The sequence below is a fragment of the Mustela erminea genome, chromosome 12 (genome assembly GCF_009829155.1).
Source record: "Mustela erminea isolate mMusErm1 chromosome 12, mMusErm1.Pri, whole genome shotgun sequence".
Taxonomy (NCBI): Eukaryota; Metazoa; Chordata; class Mammalia; order Carnivora; family Mustelidae; genus Mustela; species Mustela erminea.
In genome coordinates this window covers 52,471,610-52,497,654 of record NC_045625.1, presented here as the reverse complement: position 1 = coordinate 52,497,654, position 26,045 = coordinate 52,471,610, and the positions used below count along the sequence as shown (strand labels likewise).

The window sequence follows — 26,045 nt, the reverse complement described above, 5'->3', positions numbered from 1 at the left end:
ATAGCTCATGCGAGCTGGGATATTACTTTATTTCTTTCATGAAGTGTGAAGTTCAATAATAGTAGCTTGAATTTACTGCTCAGAAAGTGCTAAAGGTGGTTGCTTCTGCTACCTTTTTAAACTTTGAGGATGTATTTATAGCAGTGGGCAGAGACCTCAGTTTCCATGTTGCCTCTGTAAATACTGGACAGGTGGCAACCTTCTTGCTTTCATTAAAGTGTTTGCTCACTTGAGATAAATTACCTCTTCCAGGTGTCCAAATGGTAAGCCTGCAAGAGATCATTTACCTCAAACAGGGGAGAATGTTACTTCCATCGAAGGGCTGGGCTATCAATCATTATGGAAATGGACTAAAGAACTCTTTAGATAGCTCAACATTTCATATGTCTGGTCCAGACTGAATTTCTCAAGATAGAAACAAATGTGCTGATTTGCCTGGAAATATCTCTGAATAAATATAGTAGATAGATATGAATAGAATGTTCATACATTTTGTTACACATTCCCTCTATAACTGAATCATAATTATCTGGAAGATGGATGACCCAAGTGTACGTGCCCCTGCTATTACTATTCAGAAGTTTCTTTTCATTGTTAGAATTAACTTTGTGGAGGTCATAGCAACTCTTTTAGGTAAAACTCAGAAATCTGGGTTGCGTTTAGTGTAGCAATGAGGTTTCACACTTAGGAAGTTCAAAGCAATAAGTAAAGATATTTCTGTTAATAAGTAGTCATTGGTATGTATTTTGAAATAAAGGTTTTATTGAATCCTGAAGAATAATAAAGTAAGCATTCCTACTTTAGGTGTGGTCTATGGACCAGTAGCATCGGTATTCATGGGGAATGTGTTAGAAATGTATGATCTCAGACTCCACTCCAGAGCTATTCAGTCAGATTCTATATTTTTGTAACGTTCTCAGATAACTTATAGGCACAATGAAGTTTGAGAAAAAGTAACTTAGAGGACTTTGTCATTTACCTAAATTCACTTATATTTGAAATTGAAACAAGTATGTATCATTTTTGGTATTTCAGTTACAAGTGTCTCTTTGGGGGGACCCATATTTAATTTATCAGATTTTCTTCTGTTTTGTGATTTTCTTTTATATTACTACCTTTGCATGTTCCCATATTTTTTCACACATTTTGTTATCAAAAATTTCAGGTGCACAGGAAAGTTGAAAGAATTTTACAGTGAGCTGATATTTTCTTTTTAAATTAAAATTTATTTGCCTTTCATAATTTTAAGAACAGTTTTCGAATTGATAATTTATCATTGGAAGCGTCCATGACTATGTGAAATTCCAGTGTCACAACTTTCATAGGATATATTTGTGAATAATGTTATTAAAATAGTATGTGAAATAAAAATTATTTTAAGAACTATTGATACAATTATTGACATAAAAAATTATGATGGGTGTTACCTAAACCTATTGTGGTAATTATTTCACACTCTATGTAAATTAAATCATCATGTTGTATGTCTTAAACTTATACAGTGACATATGTCAATGTTTTCTTGATAAAACTGGGGAAAAAACCCCAGCATGAAGTGACTTAAATTCCTTCTATATTCATAGCATCAGTTTTTTCACCCATTCAATAAGTACTTACTGAGCATCTATTTCAGCAAAATTTGCTGTCTTCTAATCATTCCCCCAAATATTATTTGTCCGAGTTGAGGTATGTTTTTGGGTTGTCCTGTTATTGGGCATGTATTTCTTTAGTATTGTTTATAATTAATACAGATAGAAACAAGAGCTATTGATTCTTAATCAGTGTTAAAGGTTTCCCATCCCTATTGCCTAACATGGTATCTTTCTATACGAGCTACTCTGTGTGCAGGTTGTCCAGATCACCCATACATGTGTACAAACTTGGATGCACACAGACACACAGTTTCACATGAAGGAATCACACAGTCATGCCTCATTGTAATTTTTTTCTATTCAGTGGACAATTAAATGCATTTCCATGTCAATAAAGGAGGTATACCTTGTTGATTGTATTTGGCCACATGCCACCCCATTGTTTATATGTACTGTAGCTGACTCTGAATTCTCCATTGGTGGATATTGGTGTCTTTTCTTAAAATTATCCATGATTTTAAGCAATACTGTAATGAATTGTGATGCAATTAACATGTTTGTGCAAAAACAATTTATGTTTGCACAGTTATTTCCTCGGCTAAATGCTTGAGAAATGAGTTTGCATATTTTACATTTGGAAAGAATCACCAGTGGGGCTTTCATGAAAGTTGTCTTGCCTCACATTCCAATGAACAGTACCAAGAGGGATGGATTCCCCATAATGCCTTTGGGCACATTAAATTTTGACAGTCTTTCTCATCTTTATTAATTTGAAAGGCAAAAGAAACTATATTATTACTTATTTGCATTTTTATTGTTAGGTTGCAATTTTTTTCATTTGTTCTACATTTATTCCTACTCTTTTACAATTATCTCATTATGTTCATATATGGGGATATGTGTTTGTTTCTTATGGAGTTATAAGAACTTGTGTATCACATGCATTAACACTTTGCTCTGTATCATCTAAATAATTTTTTATGTCAATAATTTTGCAGTTTGTATTTTAGTTTTGTGTATTTTAATTTTTATATAGATAAATTATTAAGTATTTACTTTGTGCTTTTTCTGTTGGTGATTGACTTAGAAAGGTTAGTCTTACCTTAAGGTTGAATTGCTCATATTTTAGTCTAGTATTTTCTTTTTTTTTAATTTAATTTTATTTTTTCAGTGTTCCAAGATTCATTGTTTATACACCACACCCAGTGTTCCATGCAATATAGTCTAGTAGTTTCAATTTTTATGTTAAATCTTGGATTTATCTGGAGTTATTTTTGGTTTGAGTAATGAGGAAATTATTAAGATTTATTTTTGTCCAGATGATCAGCTCATTGCAATACTTTTCAATTCAGTCACCATAATGACATTAGACATGTCATTTAGCGTATCTTAAACTACTGTTAATATGTTCTTGGATGTATTTGCTGTCTCTCTGGTCTATTCCATTATTTTTCCTTTCTCTTCTATTTTTCTTTTTTAAGATCCTATTTATTTATTTGAGAGAAAGAGGATGAGAGAGAGAGAGAGAGCATGAGTGAGGGGAGGTTTGGAGGGAGAAGCAGACTCCCCGCTGAGAGGGGGGCCTGACACGGGGCTTGATCCTGGGACTCCAAGATCATGACCTGAGCCGAAGGCAGTTTGCTTAACCAACTGAGCCACCCAGGTATCCCTTCCTATCTCTTCTAAAACCAGTATCATGCTACTCTTTTCATATGTACATCTTGACATTTTAAAATATGGTAAGATAAATTCTGTCATTATTATTATTTTTTGACATAGAGAGAGAGAGTACAAGTAGGCAGAGGAGCAGGCAGAGGGAGAGGGAGAAACAGACTCTCCACTGAGCAGGGATCCTGATGCGGGGCTCGATCCCAGGACCCTGAGATCATGACCTGAGCCAAAGGCAGCAGCCTAACCAACTGGGCCACCCAGGCGCCTCCTGTCATTGCTTTTGCTTATAATATTTTGAGCTATTTTCATAGTTTTGTTGTTGTTGTTGTTGCTGTTGTTTGTTTTGTTTTTTTAGTTAGAATATTGCTTTGTAGCAAACATCTTGCCGTACTGATTGCCTCCCATGTTTGAAAATAATGTCCATATTCGTATTTCCCAAATTATTAGCGGTTTGGAGACAGAAACATTATTTTTGGTTTAAGATTGTGATGTGTTGGTGCCACTTGAAAAGAGTTGCATATAAAAGGGTTAACAGTGAAAAGTCTTCCTGCAAAAGTAAGCAGGGATCAGATCATGTAGGGCCTTAGCAAAATCGAGTCAGATCCACAACCAATTGTGCCACCCAGGGGCCCCTTGATTTGTGTTTTAGAAGACACTTTGTCTATGGTGGAGGATGAGTTGAAGAAGGGAAAGACTGAGGAAGGGAGACTCTAGCAAGAAAACAGATGAGATACAGTCATGATCACAGAGAACGTTGAATAGACTGGAGAAGTATTCAGGATGGGATGTGGGGAGATGGTAAGGGAGATGAAGATGTCAAGGATGACAAAATATTCACAAGTCTGTGGAGTCGAGTTCGAATGTAAGGCATTAGCATTACTCATGATTAACATTTTTTATTTTTGTATTATATTAGTCATTGTTATTAGTATTATACTCATGAGCAACATTATGATTAAATTAAATAGTTATGTATTACATATGTACTAATTAAATCATTACTTGTGAATCCCCATTTTCATTAAAGGAGTGTTTCTCAATCTTTCTAAGTGTGAGGACTCCATTTTGGTAAGAAGACATCCTGTAGACTGCTCTCTTCCCACATGATAGTTCTATTTTTAGTAGCAGTTGACTTTGATAATGTTTTAAAGGACTTTTAATTTTATTACCCACAACATCATGGTCATATATTATTCATGCTGTATAATTTTTTAGGGCTAAATAAAGATCAAGATGGCAGTGGTTGCTTTAGTTGAAAGTGATGAAACCCTTGAAACAATTCTTCAGCCTCCCCTATCCCTGCCCTAAGATCTGTCACTCAAAGGTTTAAATTACTGGTCAAAACAATTCTTTATGAATTTGTTTTAAATATTTTAACCTTAAATGTATGATATTGCTTTTGCTATTGGAAAAAGTCCAGTAGGGTCTTCTTCTTTCTCAAAAAACACATGCTATTAAATAGAGGGAAAGTGATTAACAAATGTATTTTACATAAACAGAAATTTGTTAAATGTAGCAAACATTTAGACAAGTGTAGACATGAGAAATTTCAGTGTCCTTACTTTTATCTCTTATTTCTTATCATTATACAAATAATTCTACCACTATGTCACTAGAGGATTTTTTTTTGTTTCTTCATTTATTTAGTGTGGAATTTATCCTAGTCTATACTCTATAATGTAATGTATGTTACAAAAACACTTCTCACTCATCAGAGCATAAATTATTTTAGTGTTCTTTCTGTAATTCCTTGAGAGTTAGCAATCAGGAATGCCTCTTTCCCATTTCTTCAGAATTCAGAAGAATGCCCTGTAGAATTATATTGTCACTCAATTTCGCCTTTCAGAGTGGTTAGTGCCCACACAAATTTGTTTCTGTGATTTAGTAAAAAACTGCTACTCATTAATAAACTAATTATAGTTGATTTTTTGCTTTTAAAGTCTCTTTGTGAAAATTTTGTTACTTTGATATACCTGAAAATTTCCTAAAATGATGAGCCACTATCTTGTTTATTTAGAAAGAATAACTTTTGGGGCACCTGGATGGCTAAGTTGGTTAAGCATCTGCCTTTGGCTGAGGTCATGATTCCGGTGTCTTGGGATCAGGTCCGCATTGGGCTCCTTATTCAGTGGGGAGCCTGCTTCTCCCTCTGCCTGCGGCTCCCCCTGGTAGTTGCCCCTCTCTCTCTGACAAATAAATAAATTTAAAAAATCTTTAAAAAAACATAAAAAATAAAAAATAACTTTTGACATACCATTAAAAAATTAAATTTTTCTTGGTATTTTAATCTTATTTGAATTCAGTTAATTAACATATAGTTTATTATTATTTTCAGAGTTCAGTTATTCATCAGTTGCATGTAACACCCAGTGCTCATCATTATCACATGCCCTCCTTAATGCCTATCACCCAATTACCCCATTCCCCTACCCACCTCTCCTCAGCAACCCTCAATTTGTTTCCTATAATTGAGAGTCTCGTATGGTTTGTCTCCTTCTCTGATTTCATCTTGTTTTATTTTTCTTTCCCTTCCCCAATGATCCTCTGTTTTATTTCTTAAATTCCAATATGAGGGAAATCATATGATAAGTTTCTTTCTCTGACTGACTTATTTCACTCAGCATAATATGCTCTAGTTCCAACCATGTTACTGCATATGGTAAGATTTCATCCTTTTTGATAGCTGAGTAAAATGCCTTTGTGTGTGTGTGTGTGATATCACACACCACATCTTCCTTATCTATTCATCTGTTGATAGACGTCTGGGTTCTTTCCATAGTTTGGCTATTGTGGACATTGCTGCTATAAACATCTGGATGCATGTGCCCCTTCAGATCACAACGTTTGTATCCTTTGGGTAAATACCTCGTGGTGCAATTCCTGGCTCGTAGGGTAGCTCTATTTTCAATTTTTTTGCAGAACCTCCATACTGTTTTTCAGAATGGCTGTACCAGTTTACATTCCCATCAACTGTGTAGGAGGGTTCCTCTTTTTCTGCATTCTCTCCAACATTTGTCATTTCCTGACTTGTTAATTTTAGCCATCCTGATCGGTGTGAATGACTGGTATCTCACTGCAGTTTTGGTTTGTATTTCCCTGATGCCGAGTGATGTGGAGCATTTTTTCATGTGTCTCCTGGCCATTTGTATGTCTTCTTTGGAGAAATGTCTGTTCGTGCCTTCTGCCCATTTCTGTTTTTTTTTTTTTTTTTTTTTTTTTGTGGAGGGGGGGCTGTTGAATTTGTCAAGTTCTTTACAGATTTTGGATACTAGCCCTTTACCTGATATGTCATTTGCAAGTATCTTCTCCCATTCCATAGGTTGTCTTTTAGTTTTGTTGACTATTTCTTTTGCTGTGCAGTTTTTTTTAAATCTTGATGAAGTCCCAATAGTTCACTTTTGCTTTTGTTTCCCTTGCCTTTGGAGATGTGTCTAACAAGAAGTTGCTGTTGCCAAGGTCATAGAGGTTGCTGCCTGTGTTCTCTTCTAGGATTTTGATGGATTCCTGTCTCACATTTAGATCTTTCATCCATTTTGAGTCTATTTTGTCTGTGGTGTTAAGGAAATGGTCCAATTTCATTGTTCTGCAAGTGGCTGTCCAATTTTATAACACCATTTGTTGAAGAGACTGTATTTTTCTCTTTTGGATCGTCTTTCCTACTTTGTTGAAAAGTAGTTGACCATGGAGTTGAGGTTTCATTTCTGGGCTCTCTATTGTGTTCCATTGATCTATGTGTCTTTCTTGGTATTATTGAATGCATCCTTATGTTCAGCATGTTTCAGCTGCTATGGAAGTAAAATGAAATATAATTAATCCAATAAACACGTACAAAATATGCATATATGTTAGGCTGGCCCAGGGCAAATACAGGGTTTACTGAGATAACAAAAGACACAGTTAAGGAGTTGCAAGCCAATTAAGAAACTGGGAATACATATATTAGGCACTGGAATGATGTATAATATTGCATGTTATAGTTAATATAACTTTTACTGTTTATTTTTTTCAATAGTGACCCATTAAACACTAGTTTAATTCTTTAAATCAGTGCTCTATATAAGTGGTATGTGAAGCACTGCACCCTTTTTTATTCATGACTTATTTAGAGAATTGATTGTTAACAAAGAAACTATGTATTTTAATTATACTTCATATACCTTCCATCAATGGGATCCTTAGAGAATAGGTTTATGAGAGGCATAAAGAATTAAATTTGTATCACCTTTTATTGTTAAAAGTCAATGCATCAATAACTGATAGAAATAAATTCCACATGAGGGGTATTATGCTTTTATCCAATTTATAATTTTTATTTTATGTATAACTTTTAGGCAGTTCTGGCTTCCAAAATCTGATTGCTGCATACATTTTTTAAAAAAGATTTATTTACTTATTTGAGAGAGAGAGAAAGAGAGAGTGCATGCTAGCAGAGGGAGGGAGAAAGAGAATCTCCAGCAGACTCCCTGCTGAGAGCTGAGCTCAACACAGGGCTCAGTCTCATACCCGGAGATCACGACCTGAGCCAAAATGAAGGTCTGATGCTTAACCGACTGAGCCACCCAGGTGCCCCATGACTGCTGCATAAATTTAAAAATTTATCTTTCCTTTTATCCACTGAGGAATAAAGAAATAAAAGAAGCCTCACATTTTTGAACACCGGGCCTCTGTGAGATTGTTCTTTCTGACTTAGAAAAACACTGATTAATCACCTTCTCAGCCAATATTGTTCTTTAATGTTGAACCATATGCATTCTTAGAATTATAGAACATTTTTCTATTGGACAAAACTGGCCAAATATCTTTTTTTGTGTTTATGATATAAAGACAAAATTTAAATTAATTCCACCAGCAGAGGCTCTTGCAATGTAGAATGGTATACTACTGAATTTAAATAATCTCTCCACGCTTGTCATTTTACACAGATAGTATCATAAAACAAGTAATGACAGATTAAGACCTGCCTAGCAGAGGGAAAACTAAATTACACGACTTTTATTAAGGCATAAATAAACCCATTAACCATTATCTGCAATACCAATTAGTAGAAAGTGCACTGACAATTTTATTTATCAACATTAAACACAATTATTAATTACAGACCTGATGAATCTAGCAGCAAGCAGGCCATGGTGGATATGCGGGGACCTTAAGTCCATTATATGAGAGGGATGATTACCAAATTCCTGTGGGGAAATAAGTAATTGTCGTTGTAAAATTTTAATTGCCTTAGAATAAGGCAAATTATATTTTCTTGTCTGAGAATATAAATAGTATGACATTAAGGTAACAAGCTTCAGTAGTTGTAAATAGAAAATGAATTTATGTTAGGTTTGAAAACAAAGCAAAGAGTGATGATGAATTTTTGGTGTCATAGTGTTCAGTGTAAATGATATAATGTAAATACATGCAGATTTTCTTTACATATGTTGCTTAGTGGGTGAGCTGTTTTCTGCATTCCTTTTGTCCTAGTGAAAATTAATGTGGGAGGGGGCTTTCTGAATGAATCACTACAGGTGAATGGGAGTTATATAACTGAAAAAAACATTTTAATTGGGTTGCTATTGGCAGGGTTGTGAAATGAACAGAGAACGTTCACATCTTTTCTGCCTCTTTTTTCTTTTTTTTTTCCCCTGAAGATCCAAATTCCAGAATCTGTGGACATTTACTCATAGGTGCAGCCAAGAGTTCTTTTGCAAAACTCATGGATAAAGTTAGTCTGGCAATGGAGAGTACACCTGTACACAGTGGCAGGAGTATTACTTACATAGAAAAAGATTCTCTGGTTCAACGGCTGGCTCGTGGACTTCATAAAGTAAACACGCTGGCCCTGAAGTATGGTCTCCGTGGCCATGTGCCCATTTTGGTATGTATGCAATTTCATTAAATAGTGACTTTAGAATTGTAAACTTAACTCTGAATCACACTCACTTGTAGTTTAAATTAGTTGTGCATGAATGTATTTAGATTAGATTTCATGTAGTCTTTAATGCAGTACATAAAAGCACTTCCAAGTAAGTGTCTAAAATATCCAAATACAAAAGTTCTGGCGTGAGTTGTGAATTTACTATTTTCTAGATGTAGGCTGCCACAGAATGCTGTGAGACATAAACAAATGTCAGTTCCCTTTCCTAGCCATTAGATTATTTATTTTCTTTGGCTGTTGATTTTATATCAGCCACATTATTGGTCACATACAAAATAAAGCTTTCACCTCTGAGTGTCAGTTACAGCAAGTATCTTTCTCTGTATAATCCAAGATACATTAAAGTTGGTAAAGTGGCCATGGCTGCTGATTTATTAGTAAACATGTAGTTCCTATTTGTAAAATTGCTCTTGATTAACAACAGAAAAGCACGGCGTCATTACAGAAGCAAATACTTGGATTTACACAAAGACTGCACGCGGCGGAAGTGGAGCGCCGCTCACTGCGCTTGGAGGTCACAGAATTCAAACGCAGCGTGAATGAGATGAAAAAGGAGCTTGACAAAGCCCAGGGTCTCCAGATGCAGTTAAATGAATTTAAGCAGTCTGTAAGTATGTGTGATTTACAATACTGTGGCACTATACTTCTGATAGATATATACACACAAACACATAGCCACGTGCGTATGATACACATACATAGACATATTTATGATCCATATATCTATATATTTGTTTTAACTTTTGATTGTTTTTTTTGGAATAATTCAGAGTCCCATTAATAGAATTTCTTCTTCTTCAGAAAACCTCCCTTCTAAAATTCCCCAGTAATACTGCATCATATAAGTCAAAGTTGCTGAGCAACTAGATCCTAAATGTTCTCATTGCAAGAAGGAATGATAATTATGTCATGTGATAGGGGTGTTAGCTAAAGCAATGGTAGTAATCATATTGTGATATATAAGTGTATCAAATCAACAGGTTGTACACCTTACATTTAAATCGTGTTCTATCACAATGATATCCCCCAAAACCAGAAGTTAATACCAGATGCTTAAAGGAATACTAATTCTCTGTCAGCAGAACTCAGAGCCCTGTTAAAATATATACTCTGGCTGAAAGTGTAGAAAAAGAGGAAATTATATTTTAGGATAGATTAACTGCTTTAGCAAACAAACCCCCAAATGTATAAAAAAAAATAATAAAATACTTCTCCCAATTGAGGAACCTGATGTTTGGAATGGGAGGTGGGATGTCCTCTCTTTTCCTTTTATACTATGTTGAGTAAACTAGATTATCTCATTTGAAATAAAATTGCTTTTCCAAAGAAATGTTCAGTCTGACTTCTGTCGAACTCATGTATTATTTAAGAAAACAGGAGGTAGTTGAGAAAAGACAGCCTGGATACCAAATAACATTAAGTCAAGATCAGAATGTATAAATCTGTGAAGCACAGTAAAATGGAACTATCCGCATACTCCCATTGGCCACCTGGGTTAGTCAGTAGCACTGCTGTTCTCAGTGTGAATATAGGAACATACGGTTACCCTGAAACTTCAGAACTGTGTCCAACTGATGACAGCGAATATAAATACAAACACAAAATTTGTTTCCTAAATCCAGCAGTAGGCTACTTGTACGTTCAACTTCAGTTTAAATGGCTAATTTGGAATTTACAGTTTTAACATTTGTGGAAAGAGAGTGGCAGATAGCAGTTTAGTTACTAATCCTATGATAATGTAAATTACTAATGTTAATTATTATTTCAAGTAGCTATGCCTTGAAAGGGCCAAAAGTTCTTATAAATTAGTCAGGTTAAGTAATTGTGAATTACCCTTCTGATTGGAGATAAGTAATAGTTTTCTTGTCAGTGAATGTCTAAAGACACCAGTTTTTGCCTCACTTTCTTAGTTTTTTGTTCAGAGAAGCTAAAATTATAGAGCTGCCTCAATATTTTTTATTATAAAAATAATATGTAATAAAAATAAAAAAAAAGTGTAAAGAAGAAAGTCAAAGCACTCTAATCTTACGACATATAACCAATTAACACTGAATTGTGGATGGGTTTTGTTCCCTACATTATTGTGTGTGTACATGTGCAGATGCATGCTCTTATACACAGTTGTAATTTAGAATGATTTTCATGTACAATATGCAAAACATGGATACAAATGTTAATGTTTACTTATAGTTCTATAAGCATTTTCTTGTGTCAGTTATTAATTCCATTTTAGGTAATTGAATACTGTTCTATAATATGGATATATCAAAATCTGTTTGACATAGTCTCCTGTTAATAGATACTTCTTTTTTTTTTCCAGTTTTCTTTTGTGAGTATATTTAAGTCATAAAGGGTTGTTTATACTTTTAAAAGCCTGTTCCTTTGGAGTGTGTCTCTGCCTCCTTTTGATTTGCTTTTAGTTGTGTATACTAACTAAATCTGGGATGTTGAGGCCAAAATAGATGGAAACAGCTATTGATACAATTTGAGATTTAGAATATACCCAACTTTTTTTTTTTAAGGTGTAGATGGTCACGATTTTCCTGGAAATTGTTGCTTTCTGAAATATGTAAGAGGAATTCTAGGTATTCCTACAATAGGATTTTTTAGTCCCTAGCCAAGTATTAGGAAAACAAGTTAACATCTTATCTCTGATTAGTTTGGAAATAGTCAGGACTCAGTTTTTAGGATCCAGAGAGAAGGTTAGAGTTTGAAGAAAAGTTGCTAGAAGGTGACAGAATCCTCTTTTAAGAACTTTGGTTGAGTAACTGACTTGGGGGAAATGCTAAGAATATATTCCAGAAGTGTTTAGTGTGAATTGCTTTCACTAAAGTATAGAAATAAAAATAGGATCAATTGGAGTAGTAATTGACGGAATGAGATTTTTATACTTTGACATACAGTTGGAAGGTGTGACATTATAAAGTGATGATTTCTAACATTTAATGACCAAATTGACCCTGTATCAGGCACTGACCCTAAACACTTCAAGGAGTTGATTCATTTAGTCCTCTTATATCAGTAGTTGTTCAAAAATTATGATTATCTTTATTTTATAAACGAGGAACATGGGACATGGAGCAGCTGAGTAACTTGCCAAGAATCACAAAGTCTTATAGTAAGTAGAATTGACAAGATTTGGACCTGCGTAATCTGGTTCCAAAACAAATGCTTTTAACTACTTCACTATAGCGGTTAGCATCTATATCTAGTTGTGTTAATAAAGGGTTGTTTCATTAAAAACAGAACAGATGGAAAAATGATGCTACTTTCCTCTAAAAAATGGAGAGTATACTTGCAATCCTCATCTTTCCCTGAATTCAGTCAAAGCACATAGGAGGAAGATAAAATAGCTACTTTATAGTTGTTCTAAAATTGTAATGTAAAGGGAAACATCCTGCCTGCAAAAGCTGTTCAGTGTTTTTATTGCTTCTGAGTACTGTGTTCATCTACTGACAGTTGTTCTTGAACAGCCAACTCCCATGATTTTTTTCTCTTTTCTTTTTTTGCTTTATTGGTCCTTATAGCTGCTTTTCCACACCATCTCTTTCTTATTCTCCTTCGCTCTACTTGTTTGATCCTGTTTACTTTCTGAAGAGTGAACAGAATTGAGCCAGTCTCTGAGAGGGATAGATAGACAAGAGAGAGGCTAAAATTAGCCAAGTTTTAAGGTGAAGGAGAAATTTTGGAGGAGTGGGTGGAAGTCCTGGGAAATGATGGGCATCATGATTTATAGAGGTCAAGTGACAGGTGGTCTGATGGCGAGGAGTGATACTTTAAAACAACATAACAAATAAAAGATAGAAGTAGTATAAAAATATCTGTTCATAAGACTGAGAAGAGCGCTGTGGCATCAGGGGAGAGAGGGATGGTAGGTAAGAGGTTGAAATGAACAGGAGTGCCCAGAGGAGGCCGTTAAAGCTGATGTTCTCGAAGTGGAGGGTTTAGCTATAATGGGACAATGTGGAGAGTAAGGCAGCTGTTAGGAGAGAGTACAAGATGAGTGTTCCTGCACATCTAAACACTGTAAAAGTATCACAGATACATCCAATACAGGATCCTAGAGGACTCTCAGGAAATGAGGCAACTTTCTTTCCTCTGTGCTTGGGATCATTCCTGTTACCTTGTGTCGACTTAGGTAAATCATTCCCTGTCTATTTTTATGCTAGAATGTTGCTGTTGTTATTTTATAAACGAGGATACTTTAAAATTTAATCAGTGTTGAGGAGTGTGTTACATCCACCTTTGAAAAGGCAAATAATAGTAAAAGACAGTTGCTTGTGGGAGGCAGCAGGCAAGGTACCTGTGGCCAAAGTAAAACTGAGTTAAAACTATATTATGATACAGAAAGAGCCAAGTAATAAACTTATCCTCAAACTAAGTTCTAGCAGAATGTTTCTTCTCTGCCTGAGATGCATGCTTGCTGTTGTTGGTCCACGAGGAAACTGTAGCCAGGCACATTTGTCTCATGTGGCAGAAAACTCAGAGATAAAGTCCACATTCAACTGCACTGGTTTATATATTCCAGATGCCTAGAATCAATAGGATTTTTATTCTGCTCTTCCCCTCCCCCCAAAATTAAAAAAAAATTAAATCAATTTGCTTTATATTTGTGGTTAATTATATTTACCTTCAAATCTTTTCACCAATGGAAAAGTTATCAGTCTTAAATAGACATATATATTTATATATACAGTGTGGTTAATTGACTTGTACCGTGCCTTTTAGTTTTCCATATATGTTTCTCAGGGCGCTTCCCTTGTGTGAAACATTCCCACACTTTGTTCTTCAAGATCAAGATGTCTCTTGTTGTCTGCTGTAATTAATTTTCATTTGCTTAATTGTTTTGAACAGGAGATAATACATGTGTGTCCTGCCGTGGATTCCCCACCCTTTAAGGGATGGCCCCTGGCTAGAACTGTTTAGACAGATGTATCGCTCCATTCTTGAAAGCAGTATTTAGATTTAGATGATACTGTAAAAACTCTGCTGTATACTCTGGCGCAAAGTTTTATTTGTAGATGTTCATATAGGAATATTCTTTCACTCAACAAATATCTGCTGGGCACTACTGAATACCAGGCACTTTACTGTGTGTTGGGTGAGAAAGAAGAATGAGGTCTCTGCCCAGGGGTGTTCCCATCCTTAGACATGTGGTTGGTGGCAGAGTGCAGACAGGCAGTAAAAAAGGGAAGAGTTACATGAAGTGAATTTAGATAATGATAATGACTGTAAAGAAAATAATAGAATATGGTATGGCCGTGTGAGGAGTCTGAGGAGGGGGGAAGGGATGGTCTGGTAAGGACTCTTGAAGGAGAGGTTGTTTGACCAGGGAGACGTGAATAGTAATGTATGCCGAACACAGATTTTCATGTAATCACTTAAAATCATCAGCACTCGTTAAAGGCTTTAGTTCCTGCAATCTCATTCTTTATAATAAGTGCTCATGTATGAAAATGTAAACTGAGCATTATGGATTTAGGTGAACTTGAAATAAGTTTCCTGAGATTTTATTTGATTAAAAATGATCACTTTGGGAATATAGCTGTTCGGCGTTAGAAACCAGAGTGATTTTTTTTAATCTTGATTTGTGAGATTAAGAAAAACAAGTTGTACTTTTTTCATGTATCAGACACTTAGAAATGTGTGTGTTACAGTCTATGTTGGCAAATCAAATTCTGAAAATTAAATGATACAACCACGCAGCTAGCTTATAAGTGAATTTTTTAACCTCTTTTCAGAAATTGATCACCCATGAGAAGTTTGAAAGTGCATGTGAAGAACTGAATAATGCATTACTTCGGGAACAACAGGCCCAAATGCTACTGAACGAGCAGGCACAGCAGCTACAGGAGTTGAATTACAGACTTGAACTGCATTCCAGTGAGGAAGCTGACAAAAACCAAACTCTGGGAGAAGCTGTTAAGGTAGGATAGTATCTCTTGCGTAGTCGTTTGTTTCCTGTAGGTGTGGATCTTCCAGGGACTCATTTATATCTCCTGGCTAGGGAATAGAACCCAAGATCTGAAATTTTATCCTGTACAAGTTCATAAGGGTGGAATGAACTTGGTTCTGGGACCTCAATTCCAAGTGTCCATTCACATGTATCAAAAATGTAGAAGTAACCTGTTTAAAAAAAAAAATGTAGAAGTAGGTTTTACTTGATAGCTGAAAACAAAGTTGTAGGGGTCTTTCCAGTAATAATTACTATTTCAAGTTTTTTTTTTTTTTCATTTAACTTCATTAACTTTAACAAGTTTTCATTTAACTCGTTTTTTCTTCTCTTTAGTTCTTTTCTTTTACTTGTTTTATGCCTCCTGGACTTTGAAACTCTATGTATCTTTTGGATTTTGAAAAGTTTTGGGGCTGGGTCTGTCTGATTCTTATAGAAGTGCGTGTCTGGGGAGGAGGATGGTTTGATTAGGAAAAGTTGTTCTCTCTGTCATATATTTGTGGCAAAACTACTTAGAAGGGAAAAGAATAAAATAGTTGTCATTTAGAAAGTTTCATTAATGGATTTAGGACTGTGGTATCTTTGGGAAATGTTGACTATAAAGTATAATAGAATTGTACTGTATGTCTTCTTTGGAAAAATGGGTATTCATGTCTTCTGTCCACTTTTATTTATTTTTTTTTTTTATTTATTTTTTTTTTTTAAAGATTTTATTTATTCATTTGACACAGAGAGATCACAAGCAGGCAGAGAGGCAGGCAGAGAGAGAGAGAGGAGGAAGCAGGCTCCCTGCTGAGCAGACAGCCCGATGCGGGACTCGATCCCAGGACCCTGAGATCATGACCTGAGCCGAAGGCAGCGGCTTAACCCACTGAGCCACCCAGGCGCCCTTCTGTCCACTTTTAAATTGGATTATTATTTTTTGGGTGTTGAGTCTTATAAATTCTTTATCTATTTTGAATATTGATCCTTTATTAGATATGTCATCTGCAAATATCTCCTTCTGTAAGTTGTCTTGTAGTTTTGTTGATTGTTTCCTTTGCTGTGTAGAAGCATTTTATCCTGAGGTCCCAATAGTCCATTTCTGCTTTTGTTTCCCTGGCTTCAGGAGATGTATCTAGAAGGAAGTTGCTATGGCTGATGTTAAAGAGATTACTGTCTGTGTTCTCCTTTAGGATTTTTATGGTTTCAAGTCTCACATTAGATCTTGAATCCATTTTGAATTTATTTTTCTGTTTGGTATATTCCCATTTTTAAAAAAGATATTATTTATTTGACAGAGATACCACAAGCAGAGGGAGTGGCAGAGACAGGTTGAGAAGCAGGTTTTCTCTTGAGGAAGGAGCCTGATGCAGGGCTCAATCCCAGGATGCTGAGATCATGACCTGAGCCGAAGGTCGATGCTCAACAGACTGATCTACCCACGTGGCCCACATCCATTGTTTTTTGATGAAACTAAGAGAGTTCTGTTGACTTGCTTGGGGTCTTCTGGCCTATAAATACAGAGACTGGGATTTAGTGTTTTAGAAAAAATTAGAAATTAAAAAAGAAAATACAGATGAATTTAAAGAATGAAATTAAAAAAAGAAAATACAGATGAATTTAAAGAAGGAAATATAGATGACCTTAATGAAAAAAAAAAAAGGCCTCCTAGAACTCCTAGGATACTATTAATATTTTGGAATGTATTTTTCCTAATATGTGTATTAAGTTGACCCACTTGAAATTGCTGTTTTTATAAATGAAAAACAGACAAATGGCAGCAGTTTTGTATGGTTCAACCTAATATATATAGTTTTTCTTACATAAATGAGAATGTACATACTATTTCATAACATATTACTTAATATATATTAATAATAGTTGTAGACATTTTTACTAGCTGATATGATTCTGTGATATCAAAAATTTTTCTCCCTTTTTTTACACAAATAATAAATTCCATTGTGTAAAAATAAGAAAATAGAAGAAAAATGAAAGTTAAAAGAATCCCAAATCACATCATCAGATATATCTATAGTCAAGATTTTGTTGTATATTATTTCAGTCCTTATGTTTTATAAATAATAGAAATATAACCAAATATAGGTTAGTGAAAATACAATAATACTGTTATATATAATTTTTAATTTATTTTCTAAAATAATCATGTCAATAATTTCTTCCCATGCCAATAAATATAGCAGTGTCATCATCTTTCATGGCTGATGGAATTCTTTAGAATATGCCTAATTTCTTTCACGTCAGTTTCCTTCCTTCCTTCCTCCCTTCCCTCCTTCCATGTAGTTCTAAGATGAGTAAACTTGTGGCTAAATCCTTATATACATATCTGTGATTATTTTTAGCATAACTTCCTAGATGAGGAATTGCTAGGTGAAAGGCCACACGAATTTTAAAATGTAAATATTACAAATTGGCCTACAGCAAATATTTATGAGTTAAGTTCTCTCCTAAAACGTATAGCAGTTTCACTTTTTACCCAACCTGGCTATTTTTACTTAAAAAATTTTGCCTATTTCATCAGTATGGCCTTGTCACTCTAATTTGTATTTCTTTGGTTACTAGTCGAGTCGAACATTTTTAGAAATACATTGGTCAACACTTTTATGCTTCATGTCCCGTTAATAGATAATACAATTAACTAGAGTTTGACAAAGCGTATAACTGTGTCCTATTGGAGTCTTTTCTTTCTGTAATAGCTTGGAGTTTGTGTTTAGGTGTAGTACCTTCCAGCAGATAAAAAGCTGTTCATATTAATTTCTTTAAAATGCCAGTAGCTTAAATATTATTGTCAGGAGTGGAGAATTGTTTAATTACTATCTCTTAATTAGAACTAGCAGGTGGTGATGTGAAAATGCTCTCTTGTGGGAGGCAGCACAGTTCAGCAGAAAAAGCACTGGCCTTGGAACAAGTATTTCCGAATTCAAATCCCCATTCTGTCACTTGGGCAAATAACTTAACCTTTCTAAGCCTCAGTTTCATCTTCTGCAAAATTAGGGATAATGATACTTATGTTACAGAATTTTTATGAGAATTAATTAGGATACTGATTGAAAAGCACGTATATTGTTGATAAATATTCTTTTGTGTTTTTTCAGTAATAGTTAAATGAATAGTTTTTTATTTGTCCTGTGCATAACTTTGTTTTAAAAAGTAAAGTGTCTTGCGATCCCTGAGTGACTCAATCAGTTAAGCATCTACCATCAGCCCAGATCTTGTTACCAGGGTCCTGGGATCGAGTCCTGCATTAGTCTCCCTGCTCAGCGGGGAGCCTGCTTCTCCCTCTGCCTCTGCCTCTCCCCCGCTTGTCTTCTCTCTAATAAATAAATACAATCCTAAAAAAAGATAATAAAGTGCCTTGCTTCTTCATAAAAACAAAATAAGTTTGTGAATACAAGATATGGAAAATACAGAAGAGAAAACAAGTTACTTATAACATATCATCTGAAAACAACCAATTAACATTCTGGAGTTTTGTTTTTAGTCATTTTTCTATAAATCATACGTTGGATGTGATGTTCAGAAAGGCCTTCCTTTATGTTACAGCTAGGTTTTGGCCAAGATACTTCCTTTATTGCAGCAGTGCATCAAAGAGTAAAGGAATCTCCAAGGACAAAAGTATTCTAACACCAACAGACCCCAATGCGTGGAATCAGCGTTAGCACTGTGAACAGATGTGGGGCTTACCCTGCAGGCAGATATCAAAACCAATGTTAGAAGAGCTTTGGGCTCTTTTAGAAGGAGACAGAACTTTGGGCTCCACCAGCAGATCAGGCCTTGAGCCTGAGGCTCCCACACTAAGGAAGGGCCTAGTAACCTGAGTGGGATAATTTCATGTCGGTAGTGTCTGGGCAGAAGCCAGTGGAAGATTTTCTCTGAAAGAAAGCTTGCCTAATTTAGTTCTTTCAGGAGCCCCTCACCAGATGGAATTCGACAAAGAAACTGGCACACGGACATGTATGTTAATCTTATATTCAGCCGCATTGCTAAACTCTCTTACCAATTTGAATAATACTTGATCTGTACTTTCTAGGGTTTTCTACACAGAACATTATATTATTTGTTCTATAGTGACAGTTTATTTTTCTTTTCCAAACCTTTATCTTTATATTTTTTCTGACTTCACTGGTAGTGTTCAGTGCTGAGTAGGGGTAGGGGCAGCAGGCATCTTTATCTTGCTCTCTGCCTTGAAGAGACTCTTTCTTAAGTCTATCCATTAAGAAGTAAGTTTGCAGTGTGGAGATTCCTTAAGAAATTAAAAATAGAGCTTCCCTATGACCCTGCAATTGCACTACTGGGTATTTACCCCAAACATACAGATGTAGTGAAAAGAAGGGCCATCTGTACCCCAATGTTTATAGCAGCAATGGCCACAGTCGCCAAACTGTGGAAAGAACCAAGATGCCCTTCAGTGGACGAATGGATAAGGAAGATGTGGTCCATATACACTATGGAGTATTATGCCTCCATCAAAAAGGGTGAATACCCTACTTTTGTATCAACATGGACGGGACTGGAAGAGATTATGCTGAGTGAAATAAGTCAAGCAGAGAGGGTCAATTATCATATGGTTTCACTTATTTGTGGAGCATAACAAATAACATGGAGGACATAGGGAGATGGAGAGGAGAAGGGAGTTGAGGGAAATTGGAAGGGGAGATGAATCATGAGAGACTATGGACTCTGAAAAACAATCTGAAGGTTTTGAAGGGGCTGGGGGTGGGAAGTTGGGTGAGCCTGGTGGTGGGTATTATGGAGGGCACGGATTGCATGGAGTACTGGATGTGGTGCATAAAAAATGAATTCTGTTAATGCTGAAAAGAAATAATAAAAAAAAAGGAAGTTTGCTACAGGTTTTTAGTTGATAAGTCTTTATAGGGTTAAAGGAGTTTTCTTCCTGGATGATGCATAAATAAAAATATTATGAATAAATGTTGGATATTATCCCATACATTTTTATGTATCTGTGGGGATAATTATGATTCGTCTCCCTTATTCTGTTGGTGTGTTGCATTGTATTGGGGATTGGCAAACTATGGCCCGCAGCTTGGGTTTGTATGGCCCGTGAGCAAAGAATGGTTTTTAATGTTTAAAGGATCTTAAAAAAACAAAGAAGCAGCCCAAAGAAGCAGAAGGATCTTAAAAAAACAAAGAAGACAGGAACTGTAGGTGAGCAGAAAGCCCAAACTATTTTGTATCTGAAGTTGCTGATTACATTATTCAGTATTCTAATGTTAAGCCAGCCTTGCATACCTAAATCAACCCTGTTTAGTTGTGTTGATTTTTAAAAATACATTTCTACACTCAGTTTATTAATTTTTCACTTAGGACTTTAAAATCGATGTTCTTAATTTGATTGTTTTATTATTTATCTCTCTCATACCGTCCTTGTCATTTTCATGGTATCAAAATTTTGCTCATGTGAAAGGACTTCCCTTCTTACCCCAAACACATGGAGTGGAAACTAGATAATATATCACAAACGAATTGTGCAGTATATAGCCGAGCTTAAAGCGAAGTGAGTGAAATGCTGAGAGACTAGAAAGAGAGAGGATATCCACAACCAGGCAGTGAAGTGTAGGGAACTCACTGTGGTGTACACATCAAGCTGGGGGCTAGAGTTGGTAATCCCAACGTTAGGGAAAACCAGGCTTCCCTGAGATTAGACTAGGAAAGAGCTACTGGTGTGAAACTGGGGGTCGGGAAGGGCTGCCCCATGGGGAAGTGGAGAGGAGATGTTCCTGCCTGCTAGCTACAGGGGAATTTGATAGCTACTCTGGACATCGGGTAGGGGAAAAAGTCACAAAGGAAACGGAAGGCCAGGCTTGTGTCACCCATGAAAGTCAGGTCTTGGTTTATGCTCCCTTCATGTCCAAGGGCTGCCCTGCTGAGCAGTGATCTTCTGTATGGCAAACTATGGCCTTGCAGAACCCATGTGACCTGATAGAAGAAGGCTTGAGAATATTCAGTAGGGGTGCTTTATAGAGCACAGGAGACTTTTATGGGAAGTTCAATATTACAACCATGTGAAGAAATGAATTGCACAACAAATGAGAAAATTGTACCTCAGGTGGTAGGAATACTCAATGTTGAAAGGTACTTTATTTTTTTTTTTAATTTTCACACATTTTTAAATTTTTTCACACTTTATTCATATCATGCTTAGCAGGCATTGTACATGTAAAATGATGCTAAGTTTTTAAAACTATTCCCATTTATACAACCAGTGAACAATATACGGCGCAGCCTTAGACCTCTCTATCAACGAAAGGAAGAAAAACTAGCTTTATAAAGCAATTAAAGGTGAGCCGATAAAGCCTGAGATGAGGAAGACAAAAGCAAACAGAATGTATAAGAGGCTTTCTTTAGACAATATGGAATTTTTGTGTGTTTAGAGAACATGATTGTATGTGTGTTGTGTGTGTGAGAGGGAGTATGTCCATGCTGTTTGTTCCCCTGTATCAGTGTAGATGGTTTTGTATTAGAATGGATTCTCCAGAGAATTGTGTGTGTGTTTTTGTATATACATAAGTATGTGTATATATTTATGTTTTTCATATGTACAGAGAATGTTCATCCTTGTAGTTATGAGAACCCAGCCAAATACAGTGGACACTCTAAAGAGACAAAGAAGGATGTAGGCGGAGATTTATCATAAGGAATTGGTTCACACAGTTGTGGAGGCTGGAAGTCCCAGGATCTGCAGTTGGCAAGCTGCAGACCCAGGAGAGTCGGTGGTGTAGTTCCAGTTAGAGTCTGGAAGCCTGCGAAGCAGGAGAGACAATGGTGTTAGTTCTGGTCTGAGGTCCAAGTCTGAAGGAAGAGATGTCCCATCTTGAAAATAGGCAGAAAAAGCAAATTCTCCCTTTCTAAGACTTTTCAGGTTGAAAGTTATTTTAGATTATACTTTAAGTGTTTTTAAATATTGTGAGAAATAAGGTATGAATAGAAATTATAAGACATGAAATGAAGATGTCATTGAAATTAAAAATGCAGTGAACAGTTTGAACTTTGGGTAGATATTGAAGAGATGTTAGGGAACTGAAAGATAGTGAGGAAATTACCCACTCTGCAGAGACAAAGTGGTGGAGAATAGGAAGTTAATACCAACAAAAAAGAGATTTACACATACACACACATACACACACACATATACAGAAAAGATTTTATTTATTTATTCATCAGAGAGAGAGAGCTAGAACAAGTAGGGGGAGCAGCAGGCAGATGGAGAGGGAGAAGCAGACTCCCCGCTGAGCAGGGAGCCTGATGCAGGACTCAATTCCCAGGACCCTGGGATCATGACCCAAGCCAAAGGCAAACACTTAACTGACTGAACCATTCAGGCATCCCAAGAATGAGTTATATTTAATAAAAGAATGAAAGTAGAGTAAAATGGACTGAAAAATGTTTAATAAACTTTTAGAAGCAGAATCAGGACAAAGCAATATTTTGAGCAAGAAGGACTAAAAGTTTTATAGATTTAAAGAAAGAGTAACTTCTCAAATTAAAGGAACTCACTGAACTGTGAGCAGGATGAAAAAAATGAATAAGCACCTAGAAACAGAGTAATGAAATCTATAGAATAGCAGAGACAAAGAGAAAATCTTAAAATCTGTGGGCTTAGGAAAGTGGCTTTTTTTTTTTGTCAGAGAGAGTGAGTGAGCGCAGGCAGGCAGAGGCGCAAGCAGAGGCAGAGGGAGAAGCAGTCTCCCTGCTGAGCAAGGAGCCCGATGCTGGACTCAATCCCAGTACGCTGAGATCATGACCTGACCCGAAGGCAACCGCTTAACCAACTGAGCCACCCAGCCGTCCTGAAAGACGATTTTCTGTTGCTGATTGTGAATTAGTGGAACTAGTTTAATAGTTATAAAATTCTCCAAGATCTCAAGTCAGCAAAGGGAACATGGTTTGAAGGCGGGAATTACATGGATCTAGCATACCTCTCTATGATTGGGAGCTATAGACAAATGGATATGGAAAATGTCATATGGAAAAAAGTGGAACAAGTCAAAGATTCATTATCTTTTCCCCACTTCCCCACTCCATTCCTAAGGTATTTTGCATTGTTTGTCTATAATATCATTAGTACTACTGAACATCTGAAACAGTTTTATTTTTAAGATTTTATTTATTTGAGAGAGAGAGAGAGAGAGAGATTGAGAGTGCATGAACAAGGTGGGGAGGGGTAGAGGGAGAAGCAGACTCCCCGCTGAGCAGGGAGCCCAACACAGGACTGGATCCCAGGATGCTGGGATCATGACTTGAAGTGAAGGCAGCCATTTAATCAACTGAGCCACTCAGGTGCCCCACCTCTGAAGCAGTTTAGTTAGGAAGCATTTCTTTATTTCATATGTAAAGTACGTTTTTATTTATTTTTTTCTTAACTTTAAGCTTAGATTTAAATTTAGTCACATTTATACGAACCATTTCATCTTGGATTCTGCCTTACATATATTTTTTTAATGACATACATGAAAAAATGATTAAAATAAACAGAGTTACAGTAATGAGAGAGTCAACCTGTGAGGTAAAATAGTTTCAAGAGCTAATACAGAAATTTGTACCTGAAAATGGGCTGATGCTCTAACCGACACCAAAGTATGAGGCATTGGCTTAGAACAGATTAGAGGGATAGTTCTCTTATTCTCACCTGTTACCTAGCTGGGTGTAGGGTCATTACCATTATGGTCAATGCCTGCGTGCACATGTGGGCATATGGAAACAGGCACACCAGGAAGGAGGTACCTCCAAGAGTCTTGGAGTACTTATTGGTGTGTGGCACTGACTGGAAGCAAACAGATTAAAACCTGCCAACTTTTTGAGGCAATTGTGTTGCCTCAGAAACCACAAGTCTGGGCTAAAATAGTTTAAAACTCTTCGAGCCTTAAACAACAAACCTTAAATGAACTATCATTTTAGTCAATGCACAGAATTCTATACTATAAATATCATGGTTTATTTAGTTATTCATTTGCTGATGGGCATTAGATCTGTGCATTTAGAAAAAATATTAATAGATTAGAGTAAGGAGAAACTGAATTAACAGTCCTGAAATGACATTGGTTATATGAAGAGATTTTTTTTTTTTAAATTTTGCTCTCTCCCTACTAAGTTTGCCATTAAGAATGAGTAAATCATTAGGATTAGAATAAAGGTATAACTCTAGTCATTCCTCATTTTTTTCCTGAGAAAAGTTAGGTACCTATTAAATTCTGATAGCTTTCAATTATATCTGAAATATATTAGATGTATTTATTATTTATAGAAAATTTAAATATTTTTATATTTATAGGATAACTTAATAAAGCCAATAATCTTTTTCTAAAGTTAAAAAATCACCCCAGATTTATCTTTCTTAAAAAATAAATTTTGTTCATCTAATAAATACACATATTTGAGCCATTGCTGTGTGGAGAGTATAGCACTTGACTTTGTGGAGAATATGTTGAATTTAAAAAAGAATACCATTATCTTAATGCTTAGTGAGATTTTTGATATGACAGTGGGTGAGAGCTTCTGAAACTATTATAAAATCTTAAATTCTCTGAATTGTCACAGTTTTGGAATTCTGCAGACTTCGGTTGAGAGAGAATGGCTTAGGGAAAAAATAAAGATTTATTCACAGTAAGTCTCCCAAATAGTTCTTTGTCTAATTTGGGTCCGGCTCTTATTTACATGCCCTTTTTGGTCATCATTTTTTAAAAAGAATGAGCATGGGTGGGATGGGGGGAGAGGGAGAGAGAAACTTTAGCAGACTGCTTGCTGAGCTTGGAGTCCAACTCGGGACTTGATCTCAAAACCCTGAGATCATGACCTGAGCTGGAACCAAGAGTTCAACTGACTGCACCACCCAGGTGCCTCAGCATTTTTGTCATCATTTCTGTCACCTGCTTACTTCTACTATCTTGTCTAGTGTCCATCAACTGGCAGCAGACTCACAGGGTCTCAAAGACGTCTCTTTCAAGCTCCCTGGATTGTTTCTCACCTTCCTGCAGCTGCTCTGGTTTTTTTTGCTTATGTCTCAATTTTAATAGAAAATTAACCTGTTCTTTATTATTTTCCATTCTGAAACATAATTACACTTAGATTATGGATGGGAAAGAAGCAAGAAGAAAGAGTATGTTTTAAAAAATTCAAATGGAATAATTTGCAGGGATATTTTGGAGTTGGATGACAAAGGGTCACATTTTATGAATATTTACCTTCTTTTTGTTAAAAAAGTACTAACTTTTATATTATTACTAAAATTATTTGACATACTCTGGGGGTATAAAAGGTGACTATTGCACCGAAGTCACTTATTTACATAATTTTGAATAAATAGCCATATTTCCTCTAGTAGCTTTTAACAAAAGAGGCCTCAAATTCATTTACCTTATAAAATTTAAACATTTTTTACTTGATAAACCCTGATTATAATAATAATTAACATCTATCACATAACCCACTTTCATAAACTAGGATTATTAACGTCATTACTTAATTTAAGTCTTATCATTTTTTACTTTAATCCCATATATTTTTTTATCTTCCTAATGACTTATACCATTGAGACCTAAAGGGTAGTCAATTATATTTCAAGGTCAGAGAAAAAAGAATTAAGAAAACAACAGCTCTGAGAACATTTTTTAAAAATATTAATTTAGCAGAGAAGATTCAAGCTAGAATCTAGAAGATTCATAAAAAGTTATTTTTATTTTGTTAATCTGAACAACATAAAAATATATACTAAAATAAAATTCCTTTTCTGTTTAAACTTACCATGACATAATTTACTTTTTTTTGAAGTGTATGCTCTCATATATAATTTTAAAATGCCTTCTCCATGTTTAAATTTGTGGTCAGCAAGGGGGCAATTTGAGATTAGAGTTGACATGTTTCTTAATTGAATCTAATCTTTGGTTAG

General features: G+C 35.6%; 1 protein-coding gene across 6 annotated transcripts in view; it reads left to right on the top strand.

Moving 5' to 3' along the window:
• Window positions 1-26,045, top strand: part of CCDC171 (coiled-coil domain containing 171) — a 306,243-nt gene that overhangs the window by 158,539 nt on the left and 121,659 nt on the right. For all 6 annotated transcript variants that reach the window (XM_032307226.1, XM_032307225.1, XM_032307227.1 and 3 more), the window contains 3 exons: window positions 8,900-9,126; window positions 9,611-9,793; window positions 14,928-15,113. In XM_032307226.1, coding sequence (XP_032163117.1) covers window positions 8,900-9,126; window positions 9,611-9,793; window positions 14,928-15,113 — 596 coding nt within the window. The remainder of the gene's footprint in view (window positions 1-8,899; window positions 9,127-9,610; window positions 9,794-14,927; window positions 15,114-26,045) is intronic.